Source organism: Heteronotia binoei, chromosome 1, assembly GCF_032191835.1.
Source record: "Heteronotia binoei isolate CCM8104 ecotype False Entrance Well chromosome 1, APGP_CSIRO_Hbin_v1, whole genome shotgun sequence".
Taxonomy (NCBI): domain Eukaryota; kingdom Metazoa; phylum Chordata; class Lepidosauria; order Squamata; family Gekkonidae; genus Heteronotia; species Heteronotia binoei.
In genome coordinates this window covers 233737012-233762877 of record NC_083223.1, presented here as the reverse complement: position 1 = coordinate 233762877, position 25866 = coordinate 233737012, and the positions used below count along the sequence as shown (strand labels likewise).

The 25866-nt window shown below is 43.0% G+C and overlaps 2 protein-coding genes across 3 annotated transcripts in view; one reads left to right on the top strand and one right to left on the bottom strand.

Annotated features, from left to right (window-relative positions):
- Positions 1–2719: 2719 nt before the first annotated feature.
- On the bottom strand, positions 2720–24084 carry LOC132579185 (prolyl-tRNA synthetase associated domain-containing protein 1-like). The gene is made up of 3 exons (XM_060249412.1): positions 23527–24084; positions 7525–7681; positions 2720–4866 (listed from the first exon to the last, which is right to left on the bottom strand). The coding sequence occupies exons 2-3, from the start codon at positions 7615–7617 to the stop codon at positions 4429–4431; spliced, it is 531 nt and encodes a 176-aa protein (XP_060105395.1). The 5' UTR covers positions 7618–7681; positions 23527–24084; the 3' UTR covers positions 2720–4428.
- Positions 23719–25866, top strand: part of MTIF2 (mitochondrial translational initiation factor 2) — a 33066-nt gene continuing 30918 nt past the window's right edge. The window contains exon 1 of one of the 2 annotated variants that reach the window (XM_060249372.1): positions 23719–24110. The gene's annotated coding sequence lies outside the window, so the exon portion shown is untranslated. Of the gene's footprint in view, positions 24150–25866 lie in introns of both variants that reach the window. The other variant, XM_060249364.1, reaches the window with a different exon arrangement.

The window sequence follows — 25866 nt, the reverse complement described above, 5'->3', positions numbered from 1 at the left end:
GCATGCACACATAAACACAAAATTACCAAAAAGTATATGAGTCTTGCTGGATCATACCAACAGTCTATCTAGTCCAGCATCCTGTCTCACCCAGTGGCCAACCAGTTCCTCTCAATGAGAGGGCATCAAGGCTAAGGCCTTCCCCTGATGTTGGCTTTGGGTTTCAGAGGATTAGTGCCTCTGAATGTGGAGGTTGCTCAGTCACCATGGCTAGTAGCCATTGATAGACTTATCATCCATGGATCTATCTAATCTGCTTTTAAACTGTTTATTCCTGTGGCCATGACTACATCCTCTGGCTGTGAATTTCACATTTTAATCACTCTCTGGGTAAAGTATTTCTTTTTTGTCCATTCTGAATCTGCATAATATTATAAGACCCTATCGTGTCCCCCCTTGGCTGTTTCTTTTCCAAACTCAGAAATCCCAGACTCTTCAGAAGCCTTCATATCCACATTTGAGGGGCATCTGAGTGGCCACTGTTTGAAATAGGATGCTGGACTTAGGACCACTGATGTGACACACAATGACTACTCATGTTTCTCTCTGGTAGCCACTTTCGGAAACAGGATGAGACAAGTGGGAACACACAAAAAACTTGAAGGGAGGGTACATCCCACCTGCACTTTTGTTTCCTCCTCTCTCCCCCCTTCTCAATCTTCCACCCCTTCTCTAAAAACCTTCCCCCTTTCTCCTCCTCTCATGACAATCTTACCCCCGTTTTTCCCTCTGTTCTACCATCTGTCAACCTCCCCCACATTTCTTCCCTGACAATCTTACCCCCTTTTTGTCTCCCCTTTCTCCATCAATTTCACCCTTCCCCTTCTCTGTCAGTATTCCTCCCATCTCTTTCTCCCTCCTGCCCTTGACCACCTCTTCAGCTGAAGCGTCAGGGTCCCTGACAGCCACTGTGTTGCTGCACAGGTACAGATTACATATTGGTTGAGAAGGTTTAAGCCCCCTGTGTGTTTTTAAAGATCTTTCTGCAAGTGTGGGAAGGATCCCCTCCATGTTTGGGTGGGGGGGAATCCTTTCATTTTGGGCCTGATCTGCATATTTAGATCTCCACAGATCTGCTCACACTTGAGAAATATACATGTGTGGACCTTTGGTCTGATATATTTATAGAAGTCATGTTTGCCAATTTTAAAAAAATGTTCTACACTTACTACCAATTCCCTCATTGTTGCTCTGCAGCTATAATTCCTCCCATTGAGAAAGTAGGCAGGATGGAGCAAGCACCAGAATACCACAAGGGCCCTTGTTTGAATGATACTCTTTCCTTACACTGTTGCTCTACAAATTCTGTAAAATCAGAGGTTTATTTTTGCCCAATGCTTTCATGTGGTATTCTGGTAAACTGCCATGGGAGGTCATCATGACTCTACAGAAGGGATCTGGAAAAAAGGGATGGTAATTGTTGCTGAGGGCTGACATTTAGTTAGACTTTTGAAGGTAGGAGCTTGGTAATTGTGTCTACAACACAGGAGAGGTGGAGTTCCACAGCCCATCACTGAGGCATGTATCATCTTGGAGTTTCTGACTTGGAAAAATTAAAAGGCTGTGTCAATGCATGACAGCCTGGGTACAGCGGTGTCCTTTAGAAAGTTTATCGGGTATCAAACAAGGCCCTGGGGGCAGGGCTCTTATCTGGCACATGAGCAACTGGTGTGAGGGATGGTAGCAGGAGACTGCGGGGGCGGGGGGGGGGAGGATGAGCGGAGCCACTCCAGTTGTGGCTTCAGCACAGTGGAAGAACCTCATTTGCAGCAGTCAAGCAGAACCCCCTTGCTTCAGTGTCAGCCTCACTGGTAAGCTGAGAGCCACTGCAGCTGCATTCATGCCAGTTCAGCGTTCGAAGGCAAGGTTGCATGCCTCTACATTTGGTCTGCAGCTCCGAGGATGCTGTCCACAGGGATCAGTGTTTGTATGTGGGTCTGCAGCAGCAGTGCTGTGGCAATTTCTTCCACACATCAGAAGTCTAGTCTGGCCACTGAGCATGTAACCTGGGGGCTGGGCCTCCTCCTGCCTCATTGGAGGTGGCACCAATGATATCAGGTTATACTGCTCACTAGGTGGCCTGGGGGCTCTGCTACATGCATAGCCCTGTGCCTGCTCACACATCAGATGACCCAGCAGCCTGCGGTAGCTGCTGCCACATGGGAATGGCATGACTTGCCAACAATCTTTGGCTTGAACCTCCATGGCTCCACCATGGATCGTTTGGCGGCTTTGGCCAGAGACAGCCATTGCCACATGAATGTCTTCAGCTTATTGGATCTCACTTGGCCTCAGCCCTGCAGTGCACGTGGCTTTGAACCCAGGCTACAGCCCCCCCACCCCGGCTTCCACAGGTGAGGAGTAGTTCAACTTGTCTTCCCAGTCTCCTTCCATGATGCCCCAGGGCCAGGAGGCAGTTCACATCACCCAGCCGCTTCACATTTTTTACCCTGGGGCCTGGGCTCACAACATTGGGGGGGGGGGGAGTGTTGTGGGAAAGTGGTTTGTATCCTCTCCAGACAGCATGGGAATGTCTGCACAGCTCTACACTGCTGGCTCTTCAGTCCACCCTTGTAGGTTTTCCTCTGCACCTCCCCCAGCCCACAAGGCCTTGCAGTGAGGATACAGCAGCTCAGAGTTTACCAGTTGCTGTCCTTCATTGTAAAGTCTGTTACCTCTGGTAACTGGCATTACATTTTATAGCACACACGGCCCAGCCTGACAAAAGTTACATTTATGTCAAATCTGGCCCTTGTAGCGAATGAGTTCCAACACTTGTATAGATTATCCTCACAGCCGTTTACAATTTATGGGACAACTTGATACTTGCTTGTCTGTTAGGTTTATATTATAGTAATTAAGTCTTCAGTTGCCCCAGCTGCCATATTTGTCAACAGACTCTGTTCAGGATCAGGCTGTGTTTTATGCACAAAACACGCAGGAGACCTAAATGGGGTAGTTCGTTTGAAGGTTTATAAAACGAGGGAGCATCTAGGAGTGTTCTCAGATTGTGAATGGCCCAGCCCCGTTGATTTAGTGCCAAGGGAAACCTTGCCATTCCAGTACACCTGCTGTCATGGCTAATGCTAACATTTCAGTCCCTGCTTCCATGTTTCTCTGTAATACTAACATGGATATGGCCAGAGCTGAGGTCTAGCAGCTACTGTGCACAACTAAAAATAGTGAAGATAAAAGAAACGGAGAAGCAGCAGAAGCTTACAAAATGGTATGTTACCTAGAGGATACCTATTGAAAATAATGAATTTGACACATAACAATGTGTTGCGATATTCCAGTTCTACGCATCTTTACACTCCGTACAGTTGTATCATAATAACCATACACAAGTGAGTGCAAGGCTCACTTGTAATATACATATTCCAGGAGAAACAACTGGTTGGAAATACAGGAGAAACAAATAGAAGAAACAAAGTAAGTGCAGGTAGATGACTTTAAATCAGTAATGCCCAGTTGTGTCTTGCATCCTAGCAGCAGGTTGTTCCAAGGATCACAATAATTTCTACAGTTAACATATGCAAGCAGTGCACTAAAATTTCTGTAGTGGGAGTGACTCCAGCCTCAAGCAGGTGTCTGGAGAGGGAGCATGCAAGTTTTCTAAATAAATTCTAGCCAGATGTGTGTTTTCAGATGTCTGTTCTCTAGAAAGCCATTAAAAGACCTGTAAATATACAGCTCCCAATTCCAACCATCCTCTTACTTTCTAGTACAGGCATGAAACAAACCACAATAGGGCTGAGTTGAAGGACTAGATTTTGTGTTAAGTATCGGCACTAGCAATTTTGGAAGACATGAAAAATTATTCTGTAGGCTTCCAGAACCTTTTGTGTCTGCAGAGACCACTCACGGAACAATGGTTACAGGTAAGTGCAACCCCATTTTATTATAACTAAGCAGTTATACTAAGCCAAATCTGTTTCATCTAAGACAATGATCTTTCCTCTGGAAATTCCAGAGACTGAATTTGAGACCTACATGCAAACTATAATCTCTACCTGTGAGCTATGGGCTTCTCCAGTAGACAGGGCTGCCAGCTTCAGGTTGGGAAAAACCTGGAGATTTTGGGAGTAGAATCTAGAAAGATGTGGTTTGGTAAGGGGAGAGACTTCAGTGGCTATAATACAACAGAGTTCACCTTCCAGGGTGGCTATTTTCTCCAGGTGATCTTATCTGTGACTCCTGGAGATCAGTTGTAATCCCAGGAGATCTCCAGTCACTACCTGGAGCTTGGCAACCCTACTTGTAGACCAATGCAGCTGAGAACATCACAACATTATCAAGTGCACTCTGAAGCCAGTATTATCCATGTGGGGGGAAAATCCTACAATACTTTTGAAATAGTAAAGAAATATGTTTCTTACATTTGTTGGCTAAACAGACATTTCCCATATCTAAAATACAAAAGTGGTCTCATAATGTGACATCATCAAAATGCACAAGGATAGGTTCATGTCCTATAGACTTAAGAAATTTTAGGAAGTCATCTGGATGTATCCCCATGGTTGCTGCATTTGTCATTGGATGAAAATACAACCTCTCATGACTTTCTTCCAGAAAGGCAGCATCCAACACAAACTTTACATCTCCTTGGTCACAGAAGAGCGCTAAAGGTGTTACACAACCCTGGCCAACTTTCAGTTTATCCAACAGGGTTGCTTCATCAGCAAAGCGCAGGTTTCCACTGCCAACACCCAGCTTCTTTGCCAGGTCGTTTAAATTGATTTGCCTGTCATGCAGAACCGTTACCAAATATAACCCTTTTTTCTTCTTGTCTTTAAGGAAAAGGTTTTTGCTGAGTGCCCCTTTCAAATGTTGCACATGAGGCATCATCTCTTCAACTGTGAATACCTAGGAAACAATTGGAACAATATGAGTGTCCCTCGTGTACTTCTGCTGCAGCTTTTAAAATAATTAGAGCAGTTCCATATAATTAGAGCAGTTCCACTTTCCTTCAGAAGCCCTGTTGTTGCTGCAGCTGTCCATGCAACAGGACTTCCAGATAGTGAGTTTCCCAACATTTTCCCAGTCCTAGTGATGATTTCTCCTGAGCCACTGGAGAGTCCTTTTTGCCCCTGGTAATGGACACAGTAATACAAAAACAGAAGGCTATACATCAGAAAATAAATCCTTAACCCTCTCCCTCCCCATGGTGGAAAGGGTAAGAATGGCCCCTATAAGAGCAAGGAAAATGGATGCCATGCAGGCAAGACTGGAAAAATTCTAACTTTCTTGCCCATACAGCAGCCATCCAGGCTTTGCTGTGAATTTTCCAACACTTTGTAGCAAAACAGGCTTGGGAAAGATCAGAAAAAAGCTGGTGAAAACCTAGGAGGTACAGATGCACCATGATGCTGTGGGAAATGGAAAAAAGCCCCACTTCCCAATACCATCCAACCCAATGAAAAGATCTTAGTCAGAAACCACAATCCACACAGAATTTTGGCTTTCCTCTATAATTTGTTTAAAGTATGTACAGTTTCTTGTGGCAATACATGGATGGTTTCTCTCTACCATAGAGAATGATATGAAGACTGGTAGCCTAATGCTGTAGGAGGTGAATAGCGTTAAAAGAGTCACATAATGACAACTTACAATTACTGCAGGCCTACTTAATACCTAATTGTCTGGAACAGTATATGAAGGGATGCCAAACAGAAACTAGAGAGTAAGGAAAATAACATGCATGTAAGAGGAGGCATGTTGATGTAAGACTGGACCTAATTCAGGTAATCAGTCATTAAGCAGCCACATACAAACTTTAAACTCAAGATCATAAACTGAGAATTGAAATTACAAGTATAAAATCAGAAAGAAATTGGAAGAAATGAACAAGTCCAATAATAATGAAAGTTAACTGTTCATGCCCTCTTGCATTAAGTGGGCAAAATAGGTTTAAAGCAGGGGTGTCAAACATGCGGCCTAGAGGCTGAATCAGGCCCCTGGAGGGCTCCTATCAGGCTCCCAAGCAACTGGCTCTTGTCTGCTTCCTTCTGCATCTCAACTTGCTTTGCAAGGCTTGCTCAATTGCAGAGGAGCTACAGAGCAAAACCTTGATTTTCTCCATTGGTTGAGGCTCCTTCCCCTCCTGGTCCCCTGAGGTGGGAGGAAAAGAGCCAGAGCTTCCTTTGCCCAGTTCCCTGGAAACCATGGGAGACATATAAAAAAAGCACCTTTAATGTTTTAAGCATGTTTTGTTTTAATTTGTTTAAAAAATCTTTAGTTGTGTTTGTGTTCTGGCCCAACAAGGTCTCATTTATGTCAGATCTGGCCCTCATAACAAATGAGTTTGATAACCCTGGTTTAAAGGGACTATCAACACATACAGATTACAGTTAACAAGTGAAACCCTCTATTGCTGGCAATAAAGCTAAGGTAGAAAAATTCTTAGGAAACTATCAAAACATATTAGTAGCATGTTAAGGGTATCCATCATAATACATAAGATGGGATTTTTCACACATTTCCATGGTAGCATCATGGTGCCATTTCCTGCACTGCCTGGCCACAAAGACAATTAAACAGCTCAGATGGGCACTGAAAATGCCTAATTATCTTTGACAGTATATGATGGAAGGCCAAATTCTTCAACTTTTGCGCATTCTTCCAGAATTAGTTCTCCCCACTGAAATACTAATAAAGGCACTGTGATAGAGTCAGAGGTTTGAAAGGCTGCTACAGACCATCCAGTGTGACCTCTGCAAAGGAAGGAACCCAATAAAGTGTAACAGAAGGTTCCAGGTTCATACCCAGTCCTGGGTAAGCTGGAAAGGCCCTTGCTTGAGACCCAAGAGAGTAGCTGCCAGTAAAAGCAGTCAACAAATGGCTAGATGGACCAATGAGACAAAATAATTTCTTATGTTCACAGAGCACGTTTACAGATTTTGTTGCATGGCACCTATGACGATTCTATACACACCTACAAGCCAAACAGTCTAGTTCCTCCCTGACTTAGCCCTACAACATGCTTGGCATTTTAAGGTTTAGTCTCCAGCCTGGCTTCTAAGGCCAGTTGATTTCCAGTTATTATGTAGCCATCTCCATGATAAATGGTAATCAACAAGAGCTACCTAGTGGGCTACATGGCAATGAGAAACCAACAATGTTTTTCTTCTTAAGGGCAGGGGAGGGAGTTTGCTGACAGTTCCTACACTGTACCTGTTGAAGTCACAGCAAGAGTTTGGAGGAAGGTAAGTTGCTACAAGCAAGTAATGAAAAAGCATTCCAAGAGTGGCTCCCACCCACTGCTGAGCAACTAAAGTCAGTCTGCATAACCAGGAGAAAAAGGAAAGCATTCCCATGAACCTGCTTCGGCGGGGAGGGCGGGATATAAAACAAACAAATAAATAAATAAAAATAAAGACAGCTTTTTATTGCAGCAGCTTTCACTCAGAAAACTAACTGCTGTTTTTGGCCACAAAAAATAATTGCAGGACGGGCAATGTGAGTTTTGGGGGGTTCTCTTTGCTTCCTTGCTGCTGCAGTAGCAGTGACACTCCACTCACTCACTTCAGGGTGTTCCACGCAGAATGTTTCAATGCCCAAGCCACACAGGTGCTGGTCTAGTGCCTCTCGAAGTGCCTGCTGATGCTGCTCAGTCATGGCTGGTGACGATATTCTCCTCTGCTTGGCACAGGCCTTCTGAGTTGGGGGCTTTTCAACTGACCTGGTAAAGATATAGGATGGATGAGGGACAGCTCTTAGCCCTGAACAGGTAGTTCCTGCTGGCAAAGTGGCCAAACTGCCAAAAAAGGAGACCAGGGTTGCTTCTTTCACTGTCAAACTTTGTGCAAGGAAAGTCACATCTACAGGCCTGTAGTCAGAAGGGCAGGAGGAACGGGGAATGAGTATAGTGTTAGTCAACCCATGGTTATTCATTGACATTATTTATTTATACTTTATGTATTTGTTTATATTTACCAGTATTGTACTTGACACACAAGGTGGATTACATGGTATAAAGCAATAATCTAATAGCATGAAAGATCTAATAAACTATGCAACAGGATTGGATTAAAAAAATCAGAAAAGTGCAAAAAGTGTATCACACAGGCTGTGTCAAGTGATACAGAAAATGGAATTACAAACAATAAAAACAATGCTATAAAAGCATGATACAACAGATTGCTAATATATAGCATACACGGTGGCATAGAGTACAGTCCTGTTCTGTATTAGCTTTATAAAAATGCCTTCCTTAACAACAATTGTACATAGTTTGCAGAATTAAATAAGCATGGGAGCCTTTCTTCCAGTTACTGAAACCTGAAACTGTAATTACAGCCTTCTTTTCTCTGTAAATCACTAGCTCAAGGGTTCTTATGGTGCCACCCAACAAATGGATAAGATCAGCAACTGCCCATATACATGCATTTTGTGGAATGGGCTTTCTGAGGATGTCACGAAGCTCCCACACTTTTGTCATTCTGCCAACTATGTAAAACAGAATGGTTCAAGAGGGTATTTTATAAAGGTAATAGGGCCATATGATAATGGAATTGGGTTGCCAATTCTCAGTTGGGGGCAGGAGATCCCCTGGTTTGGAGGCCCTCCCCCTACTTCAGGGTTATCAGAAAATGGGAGTTGGGGTTTGAATGTCTACTGGGCACTCCATTATACCCTATGGAGATGGAAACCAGTCCCCTTAGGATATAATGGAGAATCGATCTGAGAGGCTGGGGAAGCTGTTTTTTGAGGTAGAGGTGCCAAATTTTCAGCATTGCATCTGGTGCCTCTCCTCAAAAACCCCCTCAAGTTTCAAAGAGATTGGACTAGGGGGGTCCAATTCTACAAGCCCCAAAAGAAGATGTCCCCATCCTCCATTATTTCCAACAAAAGGAAGACAGAACTCCCTTTGGAGTTCAATTGTGCTTGTCACAACCTTGCTCCTGGCTCTGCTCCAAAGTCTCCTGGCTCCACCCCCAAAGTCCCTAAATATTTCCTGAGTCGGACCTGGCAATGCTATAATGGAATGGTTCAGGAAGGAGCTTTTATTTATTAAAAAAAAAAAAAAGACTACGGACTATATCACTGTATGTTATGTATTATCTGTTTGCTGCATGTATTACCTGCGCTTATTGTCCAGTTTTCTTCTTTGTAATACCATTTTTTGCATTGTTTGAAATATCATATGTAGGTATTTGTTTAAAATCTGTAGTCTTATTGCATTTTTATTAGATGTCTCATCTGATTGCATTGATTCACACTGTGTAATTCTTTTTGAGTCTTAGTGAGAAAGTGGATTATAATTAAAGTAAATAAAATGCATAGGATCAGGCTGTGAGTAGGATTCTTTTCTAAGTAGACACAAATTAGGTCAAGCGGAAGTGGCATGATCCCTGAACTGCCACGGGTAAGGGATCCTTTCCCAGCAACCTTCCATCTTCAGAGCAAACAGCTCAACCCTCCCCTGTAGCTATGATTCCTGCAGGGTGGCATATATTAGCAAAGAAGACTTGTGCTCACTTACTGCCAGGCCTAAAATCTTATCCTCCTATTGTTAGAAATAGTTTCTCCAGCCATCATGGGATTGGAGCAGGGGTCACTGGGCACTTGTGAGGAGATACTTGTGAATTTTCTGCAATTGTGCAGGGGGTTAGACTAGATGACCCTGGAGACCCCTTCCAATGTTATGAGTCTGTAAGAGTTCTGCAAGTCTATTGTGAAAAACTGTCCTGTCCTCTTCTTTCCTTTGTTCTGAGTCTGCCACAGCACCATTTTACCCCATCATTACTTAATCTCTCTGCTTTACTCTAATATGATTCTCCCCTCCCCGCTTTTTAAATCAGGACTCTTCAGCCCTTCTAACTGCTAATTCTGTTCTAGCCAATTGCATAGAAAATTCACCCTTAAAAGATTTATGACAAGATTCATACCTTTTAACCTCAGCTTCCTCCTTTTTTACATAGAGAATTTACAGGTCTGATAATTCTTACAGGCTAAGCCTAACCATTTGGAAGTAAATCTAATCCATTTCAGTAGGATTTAGCCTCCTATAAGTATACAGAGGAATGCAGATCTGCATAATTTTATTCAATAAGTGGAACAAGCAGGAGAGAGAATCACAGCCCTACTAAGACATGCTGAGGTCCAAATAATGAGGCCCCCTCCAATAATTTAGTAATTGGGAGTGTATTTAGAGGTTCCCCATAGGGTTGCCAGCCTCCAACGTGAGGCTCGGAGATCTCCTGTTTTTACAACAGCTGAAAGAGATCAACTCCCCTGGAGAAAATGGCTGCTTTGAAGGGTGGACTCTATGGCATTGATACCATGCTGAGGTCCCTCCCCGCACCCTGCCCTCTCCCAGATCCACCCCCAAGTCTCCAAGTAGTTTCCAACAGAGACCTGGCAACCCTACTAAAAGATGGCAACACCCCCTCCAGGATTCCTGGCCAAACTGGTCTGGAGAAAATTGCTTCCTGATCCCAAAATGGCAATGAGCATTTCCTTGGGTGTGCAAATAGGGGCCACAATTTGTTAACCAGATTGTTAATCTAGCCCAATGGCTGTCCAGAATCTCAGATGCAGAAGCCTCCCGCCCCCCCTACCAGAGATCTCACTGAAAATACCAGGCATCAAAAACCAGACTTTCTGCCTCCAAAGCTTGTGCTAAACCACTGAGCTTTTCCCTATATGTAGAATGTATATAGTACTGTAAAGTGCTTTGCATACATTATCTCAATAATCCTTACAAAAAGCTTGTAAACTAGGGCAGCATACTTCAGTCACATTTATATCTCACCTTCCTCCCAGGAGCTCTGGAAAGCATATGCAGACTACCTGTTCTTAGCCTCACAACAACCCTATGTAGGCAAGATGGGCTGAGAGTGACTGGACCAAGGTCACCCAGCAAACTTCAAGACAAAGTGGAGATTTTTAACTGCTGGTCACCATGATCCTAGCTTGCCATTCTGTAACCACTACACCACAGTTCCATAATGCAGATGAGTGCTTGAAGCTTGAGGGGGGGGGGGGTGGAGAAGAGTCAAACAAAGGACTTCTATACTCAATCTTTGCACCTGCAGTATGCCAGCTTTCTTAATTCAGAAACAATGTTTTTATTCATTTTTATATCCTGCTTTCCTCCCTAATCAGTACCCAAATTGGAGATCTCCTGAGATTACACCCAATCTCCAGGAGGGAACAGGGGTCAAATTCTCTAGAGAAAATGGATTCCACAGCATTATACCCTACTGAGGTCCCTCCCCTTCACAAACCCCACCCTCCCCAGGCTCCACCCCCCAAATCTCCAGGAATTTCACAACCTAAAGCTGGCAATCCTAACCCAGAGGATTATCCCATTGTTCTCCCCCAGGGCCGGCCCTAGACTGTCTGGTACCCTAGGCAAGGCTAACTTCTGGCGCCCCCATCCCTGCACTGATACTATCACTGAGTCACATGGAGGGTGCCCAATTCGGTGCCTCCAGACAGCTGGTGCCCTATGCAATTGCCTAGTTTTCCTAGTGGCAGGGCCAGCTCTGCTCTCCTCTCCTCTATATCAGGGGTGGCCAATGGTAGCTCTCCAGATGTTTTTTGCCTACAACTCCCATCAGCCCCAGTCATTGGCCATGCTGGCTGGGGCTGATGAGAGTTGTAGGCAAAAAAACATCTGGAGAGCTACCGTTGGCCACCCCTGCTCTATATCCTAAGAACAACAACTTTGTGAGGTAGGTTAGGCTGAGAGGCTGCAATGGGCCCAAGATTCGTGGCAGGTTGGAGATTCAAACCTGGTTGTCCCAGGTCCCAGTCTGACATAATCACACTGGCTCAATATTTTCATTTGCTGCTTTCAAATAAAACACATACTCCAGCACTGGGAAAGGGATGTAATTGTTAACTAAGCTAAAGTGAATTAGTAGATGAAGCTTTTCATGGCATGCAGGCAGGCATTGTCATCCTCTGTCCTGCCCTCCCCCTCCCAAGAAAAAAAGAGTTACCATCCCACATTTGCCTGTGTTACACATTTGTTCTTAAAAACAAAACACTTCACAAAGAAAAGAATACACTGGGTTCAAAAGAGTCCAACTACTACTAACAATGGAGTAGAAACTCTTTTCTTTATTCATTGAATATCATCAAGGAAAATACCTATTTCTAAGAAGGTTCAAGATATTGACAATTTTACAGGCAAAAGTATAAGCATATATAGTTAAAGTGATGTCAAAATCTTACAGAATTTTTACTGTATCAACACCCTTGCTTTCTACTTATATTCACACTAATTCATGCATACAGTATGGTTTATAATGACTTGTGGATGGTTCCAGGAAACGTTCTGCTCATTCTAGATACTGGTTTTACAGCATCAAGCTGGCATGCAAGGCAGAGATGTTCCACCAGGTGTTTGGTTAAGGACAGCAATGGTTTCCCATCTGGCTGCTACTCCTGTTCCCCCCACCCTATGAGGCAGTGAGATATTCTGGCAGCTCCATCATCATCTTTCTGGTTATGGGTTATTACTGCTGTATAATATATTATGGATTTTAAATATGATTTTATTATGTAAACGTTGTAAATGGATGTACACTGCCCTGAGCCCTGTCCTCCAGGGGAGGGTGGTTTAAAAATCTAATTTAATAAATAATTAGTCTGATAAGAGACTGTCCTTAACATGTTTCCCTCACTGTTAGTGCTTGCATTCTCCTTCGCATTTTTCAATAAAGTATTTCCAGGAGAAAATTTTCCCCGGAGTTGATCAAATGGCTATTTTACAAGCTTGTTTTAAACATCTGCAGATCAATCTGGTATTAATGACAAAGGAGCAGGAGTCTAGAAAATGTTGACAAGCCTTGTGGACGAAGCTCATCCTTCTGTCTTCTACGAAAAAATAAGACGTGAATTGCCACTTTCCTAGCCTTGTAATCACAAAGATTAAGAATTTTGCTTGGCTTACTGAAAAATTCAGAAAGCACCGCAGAAACACAAGTAAGTTATTTTATGACAGGATACTGGCCTCACTGGCTGGTTTGAGGCAGTAATTTTTCCTCTCAAGAAGTCTTTGTGATGGCTATGATCACGATTAATTCCCAGCCTTTGCATAAATTGATTAGAGCTACATTGATGTTCCCTTTTGTGCAAGCCTAAAACAAGAGTGCGATTCAGTGACCAATTTTTGAGCACAAGTGAATTTGAAGCAAATGTGTCATTTTCTGCAGTTGATCATCATTTCAATGTGGTATGCACAGACCAGCTTTCCAGGGATTGCATTTGCACTTTTGTTTCAAGACTCTCTTGGAACACTGAGAGTCTCTCTATAATGTTGGGAAGGTTTTACTAAGCATTTAAAAAACTGTTGTAATGCAAAGAAATTAACTGCAAATTGAATATATTATCATTAAATTTTAAAGGGAAATGGACATTAAACTAAATGCTCTTAATTGTGCATTCACACATTTGGCGTTAGGTGACCTAGACTATGAAATGCACCCCGCATTTCATTTCAGCTGCTTAATGATAACAGCTGCTCCTGGAGGATAGAACATTTTATTTAATGAACCAATTATCTGTGCAATTTCATCAGCAACTAAAATGAGAGGTAACACTAAGCTTGTTAAAACACTTCTATTTAGTTAGCATTATTAAAAATATGAACAAAATTAAGATAATTTTTAAAACAGGGGCTGTTTTAGTAATTTTAGGGCCCCTGGCAAACATACAGGGTGGAGCCCAGATGTCAATCATCAGCCAATATTTATGATTTACAGAAAATAAACAGATTCAAGGCACACATTTAAAAATCCCTTTGTGCCTGATGTATATCAGCCAACTCCGAAATGTTAGGTTTTATTCCTATTTGCAAAGTGCCATTTTTTAAGGATTTTGATAAGAAAACTAGGTTCTAGGGACTTATCCTGAGGTTGGGATGATCAGTGTAAAGCAACCCTCTTCCACTGCCTGTCAAAAGCCACTGCAAGGACAAGGGGCAGCCTAGAATCCTGAATCCCCTCACCACCCCCTCCCCAAGCTCTAATGCCTGCCAATATCTGTAGATTAAGGATTACAGCACTAAGGGTTTACATGAATCAGTGTTCTCTGCGAAATAGTGTTCAAGATCCAAAGAGCTACTGAACCTTACACAAGGGAGTTGTGCTAGGCCAGTGGTTTTATTGACTGTTTTTCTTTGGACATCTGATGTTCCTGAGCCCCATCTCAAACTGCTTTTGAAACTCCCATCAGCTTTCACTGGGGAGGCTATAATTTTAGAAAAACAATGCTCCCTTGAACCTATGAAACTATGCAATATTTCTCCAGATCCCAGGCAATCTGCAAGCATGCATTTACTCCTAACTGAACAGGGTTCTTTATTCATATGCTTAAAACTGCAGACTATGTTGAACAGGGACTACACAGAGCTGGGCTTCTGCATCTTTTACAGCGCAAAAAGTGAAATTTCAGCAGATGCTGTTAGACTGACATGGGTGATGGCAGTTGGACAGCTACACTGTAACATTAGGGCAATGAATGTCTCCAGAAAATTCTGCAGTGGTCTATATGACAAAGAACAGAAAACTGTTGGCACAGACGAGTTCCAAGAGAAGTTGAATTATACCTCACCCTTCTCTCAGAGTCTCAGATTGGCTTACTATTTCCTTCCCTTCCTCTACCCACAACAGACACCCTGTGAGGTAGGTGGGGCTCAGAGAGCTCTGAGACAACTGCTCTTGAGAGAACAGCTCTGAGAACTGGGACTGACTCAAAGTTCTGCATGTGGAAAAGTGGGAAATCAAACCCAGTTCTCCAGATTACAGTCCACCACTCTCAATCTCTACATTAAACTGGGTCCACTACACCAAACTGGCTCCAAAGAGCCATTGATGTCTAGAAATCTGACTGTAAACCAGGATAATTCAGAACTGCAGTGACTTGCATAATAATGATAGGCTTAGATGTGTAACGTTTATACAAGCAGGGTTCCTTGCAGCTGCAGTGCACCCTTGTAAGTGCTGCGTGTCTATTAAGGAGGGCATTTGTCAAAGGCAGCTTTAACTTGCATATCAGGTGTCAGCCATATGTCTTCTGTGCTCTTGGACTGTTCCTATTCCCCCCCACCCCACTGCTGTATAAACTGCAGCCTTACTACAGATGGCTGGGTCGTTTCATTTAAATTCTTTCTGGCACAGGCATAATATCAGTAGCATAGCTTAGAAGAAATTCTAGGTGGAAGCAGTGGTCTTTTAATAGCCTTTGAAACCTCTTAATCTTCCACCACCACTCCACATTAATACTTCCTGGAAACCCCAGGGATAATCCCAAATGACACAAAACAAGCAAAATGCTCTTTAGTCTGGGTAAAGGAGGAGAGAGGGTGAAGATTTCTCTTGGGAGGGCCTTAGAGAAGTAGATTGCTGCAAATTGCAGTTTCCTGGCAGGAAAGCAACCAAAAGTAAAGCTTACCTTATGCCATTTCAAAATTGCTATGCCTGTATTTATTTACTTTATTTTTGTTAATGCATTCTTAACTTTTATGAATTTTACAAAAATCATAACTAGGCTTCAACAAAAAAAAAAATCAAACTATCCTAAGATGAAAAAATACTAAGTAATAAAGCATAGTGGGTTTGTTCTTTTGTGTGTAAAAGCACAAAATGCATACCCTCAAACAAGCACTGTACTTTCTAACAGGTGAGACTCAAACAGTGACACATGTAGAGATACAACAGGCAACTTCCTCTGACATCTTAGCATTGGGAGGTAACTGCTCTGTCTCTAAACGAGACTGGAAGTAAACAAGGTTCATTACAGCAAGGTACAACAGGAAACCTTCTCTGTTGGTAATTGAATTCACAACACACTAGTGGTTCTCTCATATCACACAACTGTTTGACAATTATTGCCCTACTGTTGACAACTTAGAATCTCAGAGTTGGAAGGGGCCATACAGACCACCTAGTCTAACCCCTACTCAATGCAGGATCAACCTAAGCCCTGCTGGTGAACCTATGGCATGTGTGCCAGAGGCGGCACGCAGAGCCCTCTCTCTGGGCATGCACATCACTGCCGGTTTTGCCTCTCCCGCTATCCACGCTGCCTGTTTTCGCTTCTCCTGCTCCCCCCGTCACCTGTTTTTTCCTCTCTCGTATTCCCTGCCACCCATTTTCGCCTCTCTCGCTCTCCCTGCCACCCGTTTTCGCCTCTCTTGCTTTCCCTGCCACCCATTTTTGCCTCTCTCGCTCTCCCTGCCACCCGTTTTCACCTCTCGCTCTCCCTGCCACTCGTTTTCACCTCTCTCACTTTCCCTGCCACTCATTTTCACCTCTTTCGCTCTCCCTGCCACCCATTTTTGCCACTTTTGCTCTCCTCGCCACCAGTTTTTGCTTCCCCTACTCCCCCACCACCTGTTTTTGCCTCTCTCACTCTCCCTGCCACCCAGTTTCGCCTCTCTCGCTTTCCCTGCCACCCGTTTTCACCTCACTCGCTCTCCCTGTCACCCGTTTTCGCCTCACTTGCTCTCCCTGCCACTCGTTTTCACCTCTCTCACTTTCCCTGCCATTCGTTTTCACCTTTCGCTCTCCCTGCCACCCATTTTTGCCACTTTTGCTCTCCCCGCCACCCGTTTTTGCTTCCCCTACTCCCCCACCACCTGTTTTTGCCTCTCTCACTCTCCCTGCCACCCATTTTCGCCTCTCTCGCTTTCCCTGCCACCCGTTTTCACCTCACTCGCTCTCCCTGTCACCTGTTTTCGCCTCACTCGCTCTCCCTGCCACCCGTTTTCGCCTCTCTCTCTTTCCCTGCCACCTGTTTTCACCTCTCTCGCTTTCCCTGCCACCTGTTTTCGCCTCTCCCGCTCTCCCCGCCACCCATTTTCACTTCCCCTGCTCTCCCCACCACCCGTTTTCGCCTCTCCTGCTCTCCCCACTTCCACTTTTTCTAAACTAAAACCTCTATTCAGGTTAAATTGTCATGTTGGCACTTTGCAATAAATAAGTGGGTTCTGGGTTGCAGTTTGGGCACTCGGTCTCTAAAAGGTTTGCCATCACTGACCTAAAGCATCCCTGACAAGTGTTTGTTCAGCTGCTGCGTGAAGATTGCCAGAGAGGGGGAGCTCACCACCTCCCTAGACAGCTGATTTCACTGCTGAACTACTCTTACTGTAATTTTTTTTCCTCACATGCAGCCCATACCTTTCAATCTGTAACTTAAACCCATTATTGCAAGTTATGATGGGCCCCTGACACTTCCTCACTATCAGGCAGGTTTTCCTGCCAAAAATTAGTTCCCAACTGTGATTGAGAAGCCCCTAGTAGTGGCTTCAGTTAATGTTTTAAAAGTCTGTCTGTCCCACCCCAGTCACGTAGATCTAATTTGTCTTTTAGCCCAGCCCAGGAATTTGACAGGATAGTTTTCCCCTTTCAAATGGCACTTGGGATGGTGTAACATTCAAACAGAAAAAACTATTTTATTTAACAGGCAGGGAACGAAAAGGTGTAGTCAGGGGTTGGGAATGCTGAGAAAAAAACTGCTGCTAATACAGATTATACTTCCTTTAACAATCAAAATAGTGTTGCTGAAGCTCATTTTCATATATTCTTGGATCTTAACAGTGAGAGGCAACTGAGTATTTTACTTACAATGTTTCTTCATAACGTTTTTTATTAATCCAGGTTTCCTGGAGACCGTCTTTTTATTTGTGTTCCTGATCTCTCTCCCTTTTGGAAACCAGTTTATGTCAATACACCATGGTGTCTAAATCCGATTCCCTTCATGACAGATCAGGGGTCTCCTCAGAGTAACTCCCCCCCTGTGTAAATGGGCAAGAATTCTTCTCCTCCTCAGAAGATACAATCCCTTTCTTTTGGCCTTTACTGGGAGTTTAAGAATACTACCCAATCACCCTTGCCAAAAAAAATCCCAGTTCTGGTGTCTGCATAAAACAGACTTCATCTTAGGCTGGCTCTGAGATGTTCAATTCTAATACTGAATTCTTCCTCAGAATTGATATAAAACGCTTAAGGCAAGGAGTTGATTCCCTTCACTCCAAAGGTGAACCTGTCTGGCTTTGTCAGACTCACTGCTCCAAAGGGCTCTGTCAGAAGCCAACTGACTGTCTGACTTCCCAAAGACCAACTGTCTGGAAGACTCCGAAAAAAAGAAAAGAAAAGAAAAGAGGATGCCCTCAGCATTCTGCTAATCATATACTCCTCAGCTGAAGCTGGCTAATCAGAGGAAGAAGGAAAAGGAAGAAGCCTGTCACTCAAGATCTCCATTCCAGTGAACTCTTCACCTCCCAGCTCTCTGAAATGACTGCACTAGGCAACCATCACATGAGTCCCATCCTCTGTGGCCAAGAGGAACACAGCTCCTTACCCTCCTCTGAGTGACAGCCTTTCAAATACTTAAAGAGAGCATTCATGTCCCCCTTCAATCTCTACTTCTCCAAACTGAACATTCCCAAGTCCCTCAGCCTTTTCTCACACACTTGGCCTCTTGCCCCTGATTGTCCTTGTCACTCTCTTCTGTAACTGCTCTATTCTGTCCATATTCTTTTTTGAAGTGAGGCCTCCAGAACTGCACACAGTACTGCAGATGCAGCCTGACCAATGCAGTATACAGTGAGACTATGACATCATGCGATTTGGATGTTATTGCCTCTGTTGATACACCTCAAGACCGCATTCACCTTTTTTGCCACTGCATCATACTGACTGCTCATATTTAGCTTACGGTCCCCCTGTACCCCCAGATCTTGTTTACACACACTGCTACCCAGAAGTGTATCCCCCATCCAGCATGTGTGCTTCTAATTTTTGTTACCCAGATGTACTTATCCTTGTTGAATTGCATCTTGTTCACATTCACCCACTTTTCCAGCATGTTCAGATCTCACTGAACTCTATTTCTAGCTTTGGGAGTGTTTGGTACTCCTCCCAATTTGGTGTCATCTGCGAATTTAATGAGTAGTCACTCCACCCATCATCCAGATAATTTCTAAAAATACTGAAAAGTGCCAGGCACAGATCTGAGCCCTGTGGCACCCCATTGGACACCTTCCTTCATTCAGATGAAATGTCATTGACAATTACTCATTGATTGAATTTATAAACAGCCATCCCCTGGTGGTCTCAGGGCAGTGTACAACAAATGCCAACATCATAAGTAAACAGGTTAAACAATTTCAATAAAAGCAATTACAGCAATACAGTACAACAATATACTTCTCTAAAGGCATCTAATGACAGTTTATAACCTCCATGTTGTTCCCTATCCACCTAATTGTTCTAGAGTCCAGACCGCAGTCCTCCAGTTTACCCCCCTTCAGAACATCATAGGGAACCATGATAAGTGCATAATAGGGCACCAGAAGCCTTGAACCAAGGAATCTGGAAACTGCTGCTACTTATGTGAGGGGCTTTGGAGGGGAGTGTACTGAAAGACAATGGAGTCTCAGCAGTGTCCATGTTCCTTGCTTTCTGCAACACTGCTTGTCCTGTTCGTTTTGTTACAGGAAGTATGAAGGGATAACTGAGCAGATTGGGGCTTCTGGTTAGGCCTGAGTGTGATTATGCTCAGTCATAAATGAACCAGATGGAACAAAGAAAGGAGCCTTGTGGCCCTCGCCTCAGACAGTTTTCTGTTTGCATTGTCCTCTAATTCGGTGATCCACATCTATAACAGGGTTTATTGGATGTCTTATGCTTTCTGAATTAATTGTTTTCTATATTTTTAAATCTACCGCCAGTCTCTTGAACAAAGGTGGGCAATAAATAAATTCCTGACATATATGAAATGAAAATCAGCAAACAGATAAACACAGGGAGCATTGTAAATTGTATGATTAAAAGGCCACAAAATGCAAGAGTTGTGATCTATGACATTCCTACAAAAAATTAAAAACCGTATAGAATAAGTACAGTGACCACTTACACCACCAACAATGCGTCTTCTCAGTTAAAGCAAGCACCTGTGGGTGACTAAGAAAGGTATAATCTGATTAGGCCCTGATTAATGCAGTTAAACCTACTGGTAATTTGTAATTCAGCCATTTAATGCTGAAGGTTTTCACTCCAGATGGGAGAGTAATAGGAAAGTTTTCAAATTAAAGGAGCTAATGGGGAAATTTCTCCTTAGCTGTTGTTACTGTTGTCTTGCTATACTACTGAAGGACCAATCTTCTGCTGTCAATCCCTCCTCCAAAAGGAGCTTGGCAGCAGTTTCATATCTCTGCACATGCTGTTCTACAAACATGGGGTTAGCCTGTTGGAGCTTTGTGTATGTATGCATCTTCCTCAGCATGTGGTAGTTGGTTCTATCATCGTACTGTGTCATTTCAAGAACTTTATATCAGAAAATATATACCTCTGATTTCTTTTAACACCCACATTGTAGTCCTTTCCAGATATGAAAGCTTGGACAAGTTAAAGTTAAAAGGCAGTGGCACAAGGCTGCAATTCTATTCATATCGGGAAGCAAAGCCCTTTGAACACTTATTTCTGAGCAAGCTATTTTGGGCAATAAGTTCCCATCAACAAATATCTAGAATGTGGTTTCACAAAGTTATTGTTTCATGAACAACACAGGGTTGCCATAAATTGGAAGCGACCTGATGGTACTTAAGGCACACACAGACACAGAAGACAATGGATGCAGTCCTAAAAACACTTTCTTGGGACTAAGCCCCACTAAATAAAATGGGATCTACTTCTGAGTAGACATATTTAGGATTGCTTTCAACTATGCTCCATTCTTAATGCTGAAGCTCTGATTCACAGAACCTTATGCTAAAAAAAATTGTTAGTCTTTAAAACTGCTTTGGCAGGGAGGGCGGGATATAAATTAAAAATTATTATTATTATAAAACTCACTGGGCCCCTGATCTCTCTCTCTAGGTATTACATATTTATTGTCTCAGAAGTTAGGATTAAAAATAACATTTCAGCAATGGGAAAATCTGTGGACGAGAGCTATTAAAGTTACTGCTAGTCAGGCATTGAGAGAAAACTGAACATTAAGACATTAAGAAGATGGATCAGAGTTATTTAGGAATCTATTGGAAATGTAAAGAGGCGGAAGACTCCTTTTATCACATGTGGTGGACTAGCAAAAAAGCAAGATTTTTTTGGCAAGAAATTCATGAAGTGATGCAGAAATTTTTAAAAATCAATTTTGAAATGAAGTCAGAGATGATGCTACTGAGAATTCCACCAGATACAATGGAATGAACACTTCCAAGAATTGTTCAGATATATGTTGACTGCAGCCAGAATAATATGGACAGCCAAGTGGAAAGCTAAGGAATGTCTGAATAAAGAAAGCTGGAAAGACAGAATGGCAGAATACATGACTATGTCTAAATTAACTACCTATATAAATAAGAGGCTGATTAAAGAATTTGGGGGGGAAATGGGAAAATTATTATGCTTATTATAAGTAAGCGGGGGGAAATGTAAAATGAACACGACAATATATCCTCTGAAGTAATTATAAGAACATAAAAACATAAGAGAAGCCATGTTGGATCAGGCCAATGGCCGATCCAGTCCAACACTCTGTCACACAGTGGCAATATATATATATATATATTTATATATATATATATATATATATATAAAAATATGGAGCAGAGGTCCATCAGTGGCTATTAGCCACAGTGTGTGTTTGTGTGTATACACACACACTGTGGCTAATAGCCACTAATGGACCTCTGCTCCATATTTTTATCTAACCCCCTCTTGAAGCTGGCTATGCTTGTAGCCGCCACCATCTCCTGTGGCAGTGAATTCCACATGTTAATCACCCTTTGGGTGAAGAAGTACTTCCTTCTATCCGTTTTAACCTGACTGCTCAGCAATTTCATTGAATGCCCACGAGTTCTTGTATTGTGAGAAAGGGAGAAAAGTACTTCTTTCTCTACTTTCTCCATCCCATGCATAATCTTGTAATTTATACAAATTTATGATTATTTTCTGAAATAACATTCATACACAAGAGATGTAATTTTGATATATATGTATGTTTGTTTAAATGAATACATTTTAGCATATCGGTATTCCTTTTTAAGTACATAAGAGAAGCCAAGTTGGATCAGGCCAATGGCCCAACCAGTCCAACACTCTGTGTCACACAATGGCCAAAAAATTTATATATATATATATATACACACACACTGTGGCTAATAGCCACGAATGTACCTCTATCATGTCACCCCGCAGTCGATGCTTCCTTTTAACCTTTCTTCATAGGGAAAGTGTTCCAATCCTTCAATCATTCTAGTTGTCCTTTTCTGCACTTTTTCAAATGCTATAATACCCTTTTTGAGGTGCAGTGACCAGAATTGTACACAGTATTCCAAATGAGACCACACCATCGATTTATACAGGGGCATTATGATACTGGCTGATTTGTTTTCAATTCCCTTCCTAATAATTCCCAGCATGGCGTTGGCCTTTTTTATTGCAATCGCACACTGTCTTGACATTTTCAGCGAGTTATCTACCTCGACCCCAAGATCTCTCTCTTGGTCAGTCTCTGCCAGTTCACACCCCATCCACTTGTATTTGTAGCTGGGATTCTTGGCCCCAATGTGCATTATTTTGCACTTGGCCACATTGAACCTCATCTGCCACGTTGACGCCCACTCACCCAGCCTCAACAGATCCCTTTGGAGTGCCTCACAATCCTCTCTGGTTCTCACCACCCTGAACAATTTAGTGTCATCTGGAAACTTGGCCACTTCACTGCTCACTCCCAACTCCAAATCATTTATGAACAAGTTAAAGAGCTTGGGACCCAGTACTGAGCCCTGCGGCACCCCACTGCTTACCGTCCTCCACTGCCCATTTATACTCACTCTCTGCTTCCTATTCAAATTATTCAAATTTAAACAGTTAATATATGCTGGATTTGGAGAAAAACAGTAATGGCATTAGAAAATGTTGATAATAATTAAAGGAATAACTGTTTAAAAGAAATTAATGTGTTAGAAGACTAGTGTTGATATGAAAACCTTAGTTGAATTGAATCTATTGTTAGGGTTAAGTAGGAACTGTTTAGAAATTGTAGATGAGGTGGACTTATGTATACATGTCTTGTTATTATTTCATTTATCTTCCCCCTTTCCCTCTTTTTATTTCTGTATCCCATAGAACAAAAATAAAAATATTTGAAAAAAAGTATTACATATTCATAATTTTTTTTCAAAAAGCATGTCTTATTCTGTTCTAACGCAATACTCTGCATGGCCTTTCATTCTACTCTACTTTTTAGTCCACGTATAAGGCTAGGAAATCTGATGCAAACAATGCACACATGCCTTTCAGAAGAGAAAGGCGTTTAATTCATCTAATGCGATACTGTCTACTTGAGCAGCGGCTTTCCAAGAGTCCTTCTTTCTTGACCTCCCCCTTCCTTTTTGGCCATCAAGTCGCAGCTGAATTATGGCAGCCCCGTGGGGTTTTCGAGGTAAGAGGTGAACAGACGTAGTTTGCCATTGCCTGCCTCTGAGTTACAACCCTGGTATTCCCTGACCGTCTCCCTTCCAAATACTTGAAGAAGCCTGCGGGACACGAAAGCTTATACCTTGGATAAAACTCTGTTGGCCTTAAAGGTGCCACTCGACTCAAGCTTTGTTCACGGCTGACCCAGTTTCGCTTCCAAGAGCTGGCGAGACCGGGTTTAGCCGAGGCTGTCCCGCAGAGATCTTTGCCCTTTCACCCGGTTCTTTTCACCAGGGCCCCTAGCTCTTCCGGAACACGAACTGAGGGCAAAAAAGGGGCATAGGGCTTCAGTAGCTGTTACTGACAGCTGATACCCAAGATCAACTGGACATGCGTATTATGCGGGAAAGTCAAACGAGGATCTGCTTTGGCTTCTTTTCTTTTAGCGGCTGCGCGGGCCTTTCTGGCTTCTCAGTGCAAAGGTTTTTGCACCAGAGAAGACAGCTCACAGAAAGAAATCCGGAAACGAAGCGTGAAAGAGAACGCGACCAACCAGACAACCCACCCCAAGCCACGAACAGTAGATTTCCAGAAGCCGGAAGCGACTGCGCACGCGCATTGGCGCTTCCGGCAGGAAGGATTTGAAAGGGTGAAGGGCGACGATCACACGCCCCCCTGTGGTGCGGCGGTGGCAAAACAGCAAAAAGGCAAGAGAAGGTGATACCGGTCAGTCCACATTCGTGCGTTTTCCCGTGGCCGCGCATGGTAGTAGCTGCCTCTCTCTCGCTTCTTTAATATCATATTTATTCTTTATGTGTGTGGAGGGGGGAGGTTCGCTAAAGGGTGGCGATAGATTTGGACGAAGGACTATCTCCTTGCACTCTCTTCCAACAATCATCCAAATAGGCAGCCGTGTTGGTCTGAAGTAGTAGAACAAATTAGGAGTCAATTGCACGTTTAAGACTAACTACGTTGGTCTTAAAGGTGTAATTGACTCCTATTTTGTTCCAACAATCATGTTAGGTAGGGTAGGTTTGATGAGCGAGTGCTCGAGGTCACATATACATCTCACGTGGCCCGGAGGGCGGGATTTGAATCTGGGGCTCCCCAGTACTGGTGTCATATGGCCGAGCTTTGAATCAGCGTTCCCGGTTTAAACCGAGCCTTTATTATAAATTTAGCAAACAAACCACTTCGGAGCTTTAGACCCCTCTTCCTAAGCTGTGATACTAATTGATGTCAGACATAGTAATATAGCATAGATAGATAGCATGAACAATTCTTTAAAATACATTGTCCTCTTTAATAGTATATCTTTAGCGGTCTATACGGCCATCCCTAGCAATCAGGCAGGCCGAAGTGACCCTGCTTACACAGCAGATTTTGGAATATTGTTAAAGGCTAGCAATTTGTAAATTATTAAGCTTGTGACATTCAGACTGTATCTCAAATCAATGAAGCAAAGTTTAATCTATCTCTACCTTCTGTGCTTCTGTTGTTTGTTTATATGGTACTTTTCATAAGGTAAGAAGCCAGAAATCCGCCTGGAGGGATTCACAATAAAATATGACTAAAGAGGGAGGGGAGGCCGGTGGAGGTGGCAAATAAGTAGGGAGGGATGTGTCTTCATTCTCTTATCTGGGAGATCCCTTCCAACTCTATGATTCTAACCAGGTTTGATTCCCCACTCCTCCACTTGCAGCTTCTGGAATGGCCTTGGGTCAGCCATAGCTTTCATAGGAGTTGTCCTTGAAAGGACAGCTGCTGTGAGAGTTCTCTCAGCCCCAACTACCTCACAGGGTGTCTGTTGTGGGGGAAGAAGATAGAAGAGATTGTAAGCTGCTCTGAGACTCTGATTCAGATAGAAGGGTGGGGTATAAATCTACAGTCATCTTTTTCTTAGAGGAAGGCATTGCCAACTCTGTTTTGGAAAATTCATGAAGATTTGGGTCTGGAGAGTGGGATTGGAAGGGATCTCAGTGGGTATAATGACATAGATTGGAGTCCACTCTTCAGAACAGCCATCCCCCCCGGGCAACTGATCTCTGCAGTCTGACGTTCAGTTGTAATTCCAGGAGATCTCTAGGCCATATCTTGAGGTTGGCAACTGTAGATATTTATTTATTATTTTATTTCTATACTGTCTTCCCCCCAGTTGTGGCTCAGGGCAGTTAACAAGTTTTAGATTCAATTCTAATATTATGATATACTTACATGAGTAAAATTTAAAAGCAATAAAAAACAGCAAAGTCAACTCATCAGATGGTGTTAATATTCCTTACCCTTTTGTAGGGGGAAGGAGACAAGGGGGCCATGCATTGGTAGCATTGGTGCAAAAGAGAAGGCAGAGAATGAAGTACTTTTCTTCCTTTCTCACAATACAAGAACTTGTGGGCAGTCAATGAAATTGCTGAGCAGTTGGGTTAGAAGAGATAAAAGGAAGTACTTCTTCACCCAAAAGGTGATTAACACATGGAATTCA